General features: G+C 38.3%; 1 protein-coding gene across 1 annotated transcript in view; it reads left to right on the forward strand.

Annotated features, from left to right (window-relative positions):
* Positions 1-7,475, forward strand: part of LOC101859858 (glyoxylate reductase/hydroxypyruvate reductase) — a 15,918-nt gene extending 8,443 nt beyond the window's left edge. The window contains exons 3-6 of the mRNA XM_005098877.3: positions 570-657; positions 2,395-2,570; positions 3,233-3,331; positions 4,383-7,475. Of these exons, the coding sequence (XP_005098934.1) occupies positions 570-657; positions 2,395-2,570; positions 3,233-3,331; positions 4,383-4,715 (696 nt within the window). The 3' untranslated portion in view covers positions 4,716-7,475. The remainder of the gene's footprint in view (positions 1-569; positions 658-2,394; positions 2,571-3,232; positions 3,332-4,382) is intronic.
* Positions 7,476-8,515: the final 1,040 nt, after the last annotated feature.

Here is an 8,515-nt window from a genome sequence, read left to right on the forward strand (position 1 = left end):
CCCGCCCCCTCTGATACACATGCATACACACTCACATGACAATGTGTTTATTGGAATAGCATGCACCAACACACAAATACTTGAAATACCCTCATGCACACAAATACCATCAAGCAAATACCCTCGCCGCACACACATACCCACAAATAAATACCCTCACACACCCATGATCTGATCATGGTGTGACTGACGGAAGTGATAGCATGACTTTCAGTTTTGACATGTGTACTGCATTTTGTTTCAATTTTGCATGTTGTATTTGCTTTCTCAGTTTGTTCGTGTGCAGAGTTGCGTCAATATTCGTGATTGAAATTATGCATGTTTGGCTCCTTTGTTGTAGTTGTACTCATTGCTTTTGCAATAAATTTGTTTTTATTTATAGCTTTGCTGTTTTATTGTATATATATATATATATTTTTAAATTTGAGAAGCTGTGAGTAGATTTTAAAGGAAGAAAATAAATTGAAAGTTCAAAACTGGTATTATATAAGAATTACATGTGATCATTTCTATTATCACTTGAATTCGAGAAGCGGTGCCAATTTTTACTGTTCAAATATTTGTTACAGGTCGCCAACACGCCTGGTGTGTCCACGGACTCTGTGGCTGAGCTGACGTGTTCTCTGCTTTTGATGACCGCTCGCAGACTGCCAGAAGGTACTAATGGGACACACTTTGAAGATGACAAAGACACTGTCATCATATTGCTGATAAACATTTTTGAGATAATCGAGAAAACCACACTAATTGTCATATAAGCCACTTTTCTTGAAAAATAGAAATGTCTAAATTTAGGATAACGGCTTGCTGCTTCAAAAAAATTGTTATACTACAGGTGGACTTTGAAGAGGAGTTGCAAAATGATTTCATTCTTTTGTGGTCATAATCTGACTTAGGTCACAACAGCAGCATCTTGATTCTATGCTTCTCTATGGGGGAGGGGGGTGCTGTGGGCAGGCTCCAAACAGGCAGTCAGCGGTGCGGAGAGAGTGAGGTGGGGCAGGTGGTAGGCTGAGAGAGAGATGGTGCAGAAAGACGCGTTACATGAACCACTGCAAAAGGGATGTAGATCTATACAGTAGAACATGACTATAGCGGCACCTGCTGCAGCGGGATCTTACCAGAATCCATCTTTTATGCAAACTCGATGACATGTGCTCGGGTTTAACGGGGCAAGGAAAAGCCCGAACTCGGATACAGCGGGAGAGATTGAGTGAGCTCTAGCTGTGGGGAAGGGGGTTGGGGGGGCTGTAGGCGGGATCCAAACAAGCAGTCAGCGGTGCGTCGTGTGATTGGCCAGTCCAGTAATGAGTGAGGTGGGGAAGGCGGCAGAGAGAGATGCTGCAGAGAGACGCGTTACGTGAGCCACTCGAAAATTTAAAGTGATGTGCCATAGCCTAGATGCTCAGTACAGTTTAAGAGCATATAGGTCATAGCCCTAGGCTAGGTCAAAAAGTAAAAGAAGAGGAGAGCGTGTAGTGTGTGATTCCTGATTCTTTGAATTGCGATTGTTGATGCTCAGGCATACGCACGTATCCACTTCACCAGTTCTACTATTGGCCTGCCGGTACGATAGACAGTACAAGCAATTTACGAGGAAAAGATGGCTTCCAACAAAGATAAAAAAAGGAAATTCTTCTTACTCGAATTAAAATTCGAGATAATCAACAAAGTTGACAAGAAAAGGAAGACTAATCTAAAGCGCACATTTTATTGATATGGAAGGGATGTAGTCATGTGGATTTTTAGAAATATTTAGGGAATTTCCCCTTTGATTTCCTATAGCAGGAACTCACCTACTGCGGGATTTTTCTGCTGGAACCAAAAGTCCTGCTATAGCCGTGTTCTACTGTATTTTAGCAAATTAAACGAAATTCGACTGTTTCCTTCTAAATTAAATGTATATGTTTTATCAAGGTTCCGAGTCAAATCGGTGGAATTGAGTTAAGATGATAGTTTTTGCATCTCCATGGAGGAAAAGTCTGGCTGACCCTGACTCTGATTGACTTCAATCAGCGGTGTGCTCTCGGTATTAGTTTGCAATCTGAAGGAATACTGAGACAGTGGTTACTTGCTGGGGAAGGTAACATCTTCATGTTGATACTGACTGTACTTCTCTGTGTTACGAAGCCACAAGACACCACTTTTACTTATATGTGGTTCTGAGGGATCCTCATGAGTGGGTGGTTAGTGAGTGTTGCAGTGCGGTTTGCTCCTTCTTTCCTATCAGATGTCTATCGTCATTATTACTCCTCCCTTTTTTCTGTGCATATTACTCTCTTGTAACACTTCAAATCTGAGTCTCTTATATGACCCTTTTTTGTTGCAAGGGCTGTAGTACTGTTACTCACACTAAACTGTACTCTCTCTGCATGGCTGATGTCTCTCTTCCAGGAGTGGATGCCGTCAAGAATGGAGAGTGGGGTCTGTGGAAGCCCATGTGGCTCTGTGGTACTCAGCTCAACAACAGAGTGCTCGGAATCTACGGACTGGGCAGGATTGGCTTCAACGTTGGGAGAAGACTCAAGCCTTTTGGCTTCTCCAAAATCTACTACACTGATGTTCATGAGGTGAGTTGTGACTAGTAGTGCCCTTAGAATAACAGATTTCTAATTCTGTGACTCTTATCTTGCAACTAAAATGTTCACACTCTTATCTTACAACTGAAATGTTTTTACAACTACTCAAGCCTTTGGCGCAGTGTCCAGGGCATCTGTCTGTGTCAAAAATCATTGTCTGAGGTGTGTAGTAGCCTCTTGCTCTTTGTCCCCCTCTACAGATGTTCAGTTGTGACAGTAGTTTAGTGATAATTTTTTTTTACCATCTTTATTTCCACTGTGTTCTTTAGGCTGTGCTCTCTGTATACGAAGCTTATTTTTATCCAGTAAATTAAGAGTTGATCATCAAAAGTATGCTCAGTTGTGAGTGTTTCTTTACAAAGATTAAAAAAATTGGATTTACAAAATATACCAGTGAGTTTATTAAAGAAAAATTCTGTATTGCATTGAACAGAACAAATTCAAAAGATTGCAGGTTTGTCTGTCCTTGGGCTAAATATTGCTTTCTCATCAGTTTGGAAGGCTGAAGAAGTTTTCTTATCTTTTCCATCTGGGGAAGAGTAAAGCTGTGTGTTTGCTTTTTGTGGGAAAATAAGTTTGAACTGATGTTTATAAAAGTGTCCTTATGAGGGCAAGCTCTACTTTTGTTTTTTGTTTGTTTGTTTTTTTCTCAGGTCAGCTATGCAAAAGATCTTGATGCAGAGTTCACTGACTTTGAAGGACTCCTTACTAAGTGTGATTTCATTTGTGTTTGCTGTAACCTGACTCCTCAGGTAAGTACAAACATACTATCGGCCAGCCGTTTAATGTACTAAACCCAAAGTTTTGAAATTTTAGAAAATGAGTTTCTTTGTTTGTGGTATCTGTTAAACATCTATGTTCACAAATGAATTATTTTTTTCTTTGTGAATGTTACGCTCCAGTAAAACCTCAAATCTTGGGTATATACATGACCTATTTGTGTTGTAAGTGCCGTAAAACTCGGACTAAATCTAAAAAAAAGAAAGGGTGATTTGGGACAATATATATATACGGGTCATACTTCTATTCTTTTTCTCTGTTGTTTCTGTCTAGCCGTCCAACTTTCTCCCTACACTAAATTACAGAAATTGTGTCAACGAGCTTTCCTTTCCTCAGATTTGAATACTAGACATGTCTTCCGTCCTTATCTCTCTTCCTTTTCTTTGTATGTAATTAATTCTCCAATTACACTTCTAATCTTCGGCCCTTATATGATCTATTTGTGTTGCAAGTCTTATTTTAAAATAAAAAAACTGACTCTTTCCCTGCACTTAATGATAATTATCCATTGTGTCGATGAGCTTTGCACAGATTCCCCTCCCCAGGACAATGCAACTGACTGAGGTTGTCTTTAGGCTATTCCCAAAGGGGGGATATTAACATGTTCTTATGCACACTAGAATTGTAACAAGGCGGATGTATTAATGTCATGCTCATACTCTACCGGAACAACATAGGGGGAATGGCTGCTTTTTCTTTCCTCATCATTACTATTGTCGTTTTCCTCTACTTCTTTTGTATGTTTGTCACTCTTTGGTGAACTGCTTTTTCCGGGGTGCCTTGAGAGTCGAAGCAGACTTTGTGCTGTTGAGGCTAGAGAGGTGAGCAGAGTAAGCCTGATTCCCTGTTAAGACTTCTCTGTTGACATCCACCCCTTGGTGCTCATATGACCTTATGCAGTTGCGAGCGCCGTAAAACGTTACTAAAACTTTGCTCAAATTTGACCGCAAAACCTGACGGTTATCATTCATGTTGAGCTAGCGTCTGCTACAACTCTGTGATGTTTGTCGTCCCCCCCCTCAGACCAGGCACATGTTTAACAGGGACACGTTCAAGAAGATGAAGAACACGGCCATCTTGGTCAACTCTGGCCGCGGCGGGGTCATCAACCACGACGACCTTGTGGATGCGCTGAGGAGCGGGGAGATCCAGGCGTGCGGCCTGGACGTGACGGAGCCTGAGCCTCTACCCAAGGAGCACCCTCTGGTGTCAATGAACAACTGCGTCATCCTGCCACACATGGGCAGCAACACGTGGGACTCTCGCAATGCCATGGCTTGTATCGCAGCGAGGAACTGTATAGCTGGGGTCAGCGGCCAGACGCCCGAGGGGAATATTAGTACCAATGCCTCTTAAGATTTGAACAGTTTTGCGCTATTATTATATACATGTATATTGAAAGAACAAAAGAAGAAAGTCAACACAATCCTAAGTTGTTTATTTGCAGATCTGCTCAGTACCCTGATAAAAATGGAGGCTCTCCAAGCCCATTGAAGAGCCCAGATTGGATATGCTTAATATTTGATCGGTTTTCTTAATTCCGTTTCCATCGGGTAGTATACGACTTGTTGTAAATGTAAAATTATTTTTATTTTGTCTTCGTCTGTGTGTATTTGCAATACACGTTTATTTGCCATAATCTATGTGTTATTTAATCTAATCTTCTACTGGGGTTCCGGAAACTGATTTTTTCCCCCAAACTCCTTCTTTTTGGGGGGATTCTGAGGAAAACTCCTAGTTCTGTCATTGAGTGTTGGCATGTCGGTATTTGCGAAAGTTTCCTCTCAGCCTTTCAGCCACTGGCTTCTGTTGTGCGTGCTGGTAACAGCTTCTGTCACTGTTTCCCTGTAGATTATGACAGGTGTTTCAAGTCATATTGCAGATTTTTTGGAACAGCTGGGAGAAGCCATGTTTTCCTCGGGGAAAAAATGCACCCCTATGCTATTCAGTTATTTCACTTTGATAGAATAGTCAGTTGCAAACTCATTTTGTCATCAGTGTGTCAACAGAGCCTGGAAAACATATGATTATAAGAAAAATGGTGATGATTCATGAAACTGTTTTTCTTCCTTTGGCATGAAATTGTTGCACCATCTGAGCAAATAATAAAAGTGTTCTTTCCTTTTTTTCTACTATAAAAAAATTGTTCCACAAGTAACCAGTTGTCTGGGTTTTTTTTATGTATCAGCAAATAAACTCCTGTGGAGGCAACAAAGTATTTTTGAGTCTGACTTTTTCTACGACCTTCGGTGCATTCTTTTCATAGTTTACCATTTTGTAAGAGTTAAATTTTTTAAACCAGTTTTTTTTGGCCATTTTGCTCTCATTGGGTTCTGTTAGATTATTCAACTTTCTGCTTTATTGTCTTGGTGTTTTTTTTTGCTCTCCATTACTTAGCATGACTGTCTGTACTGATGGGCTATTCTTTTTAGTTCCGCAAAACATAGGTTACTTTTGAGGGATTTGCTGTAATTTAATTAAAATTTTTTTAAAAAGAACTTCGATCCTAGTTGCTATTTTTTGTTATTGAAGAAAATCTGTTGCTCCTCTACAGCTTCACAAGTAAGTGATGTTGGCATTGTGTCAACATACGGTTGCTTCTTACGGTATCAATCTTGTGTGATTTAACATTATGGTATGCGACCTCAAGATCTGGCGGCCATAATAATCTCTTTGATCTATCATGTGGTCAGTTATATGACTCATAAAGCGTGACTTTACTCACATACTAATAATTAGTTTTTATATTGATTGGCATGTAGTTCACATGACTTAAGTTATGGTGCTTGCATATTGCTTTAGCACTGTGAAAGAATTTCTACTACGCAGGTATAAACGCAAATGCAGTATTGAGGACTTTTTTTGTCATTGTTTTATCTTCATGGTCATTTATTTCTGTGATGAAGGGGAGAAGCTCTTTGTTCCAAAATTTAGTTTCTTAAGGAAATTCTCATAGACAGTGATCACTTTTAAGCTATTCGTAATTGGTGAAGCAGCCAGAGTTCCGAAGACAACAGACTTGTGAGAATTTTTTTTTTCAATTGCTGTACCCTACTAAAAGAATACAACTTGCTCAACTGAAACTTATCAGTACCCGACATTTTTTTTAAAAGTCCATTTGAAACATGAAAACACTAAGAAGATAAACAAATGACTCTATTTGTCCACAAATGAATGGTTGATGTGTTCCTGTAATTCTATTTTTATATGTTTGCCTCGGAAGAATTGCTTGTCTCACACGCAGTTAAGAACTGCATTTTTATGTTATTATGGTATGCTTAATTTTTTTTTCTTTCCATTACTACCTTGACAATGAGATTGAGATGGACTTGAATGAATCTCCATTGCTGCCCGGTTGACTCTCACTGAGCCCCTTACACACTTATCCCTTCCATGGGGTTGTCAAGCATTATTTTATTACTTTAACTTGTGACTATACTAGGTACTTGTACTATAATTGTGATGCTAGAAACTTAAATGCTTCTGTTGTTGTTATTTGTGCATTTTTCATTTCATTTAAAGTTTCATTCTAATCTTATTATCACGCTGAATTTTGTGATACAATTTCTGAATTGCTGCCAACAGCTTTTCAGTAGCTCAAATACTTTTACATTAATGAACTAGAAAATTTTCATAAGAGAGTACTGTGTTTTGTTTTGATAATTTCAAATTGCTGGGGTTCATGCCTGTCATTATCACTATTTGGGGGGCCTTAATTAATCAAGTTCAAAAGATCTTTTTAAACAAAATGTTCAAAAGCCTTAACAATAACAATTATCATGGTTTAAAAAGATACAACAAACAATTATCACGGTTCTTCCTCTCGTTTTTTCTTCCCCTTTACTGAAAGTAGATGTAATTTTTAAGAGTAATTTTACTTTGTAGTTTCTGAGTCATCTCATTCCAATACTGTTTGATTAGTGAAAGGTAAACATGAGGAAAGAAAAAAATTGAATATGTGTTTTTTTCTAAATTGACATTTATTAATTTTAATGTTCAACTTGATTGGCTGGTTTGTCTTTCTCAAGACTTCTTTTTGTTTTTCATGATACTTGTTTAATGTTGGTGGATCTTTAACTTATACTCAATAAAGTGTCAATTTTTGCTCAGTGTTTCCATAATGAGTTGCTTTTCTGATAATGCAACATGTTGTTGGCTCTTCTAAAGTACACATCTATTATCTGTGTGTTGATAAGCTGCTGATGTGTGCAGAATGGAAGACGTGTTTGGTTCCAGATATGGGAATTTATTGAATGAAAGTTACCTTAAGAATCTGTTCTAGTCTTTGCTTAAAAAACTGAACAGAAATTTGCAATATCAGTTGATTTATCTGTCAATCTGATTGTGTGGTGTGCTGACAATCACTACCACTGTAACAGTTTTCTCTATTACCCTACATTCCTGGGTTTGCACCAGCTATCTGCGTATGTGCCGCTTTAGCCTATGTATGAGCTGGTTAGAGATTTACGGGTAATTTGAAAGTCATAAAGTTTTGGCTCTCCTAAAAACTAATCAAACTGAAATAAAGTTTTTAAATCAGCAACATACTTGGTGAATCCCTAAGTACTTAATCTTGAAAAGGGTTGTTCAGTTGCACTACTTTTATACTGAATTTGGGTTCTCAATATTGTTATTGTGTCCTCTGTCCGACTCGCTTGTAATCACGAATCAAACGACAATAACATTTCCTTCTTTGTTGTTCTGTGATACCCTTGTGGTGCATGCTTAGTTCCGTACCATAACTATCTTATAGTTGATGGTGTGCTTTATTTCTTGTTCTGATTACTCAGTTTTCATGAAATGGTTTGAGTTTTCTGCATGTTTATCTGAATGCATTATAATACAATAAAGTTTGCATCATAGGACAGAAGAAGATATTCTTTTTTCCTTTGAATTTGAGGTAGGTAGTTTTAGCTAGCTGTACTCTTGGTCGGCTTTCACATGAATTCTATTACATATCGACTGCTTGGTATAAGACTACACCATACGCTATTTTGAAAGTGACGTATGACGGAGACTTACATTGAGCTGTTGATATTATTAATTATTTGTGTTGACCCTCTTTGAGTGATTGTGTTTATAATATTGTGTGTATGTTTTAGTGTTCTAGACATCCTTTTTTCAGCACTCAGTAAAAGTGACATTTTCCTTTCTTA

Source organism: Aplysia californica, unplaced genomic scaffold (assembly GCF_000002075.1).
Source record: "Aplysia californica isolate F4 #8 unplaced genomic scaffold, AplCal3.0 scaffold00195, whole genome shotgun sequence".
Taxonomy (NCBI): Eukaryota; Metazoa; Mollusca; class Gastropoda; order Aplysiida; family Aplysiidae; genus Aplysia; species Aplysia californica.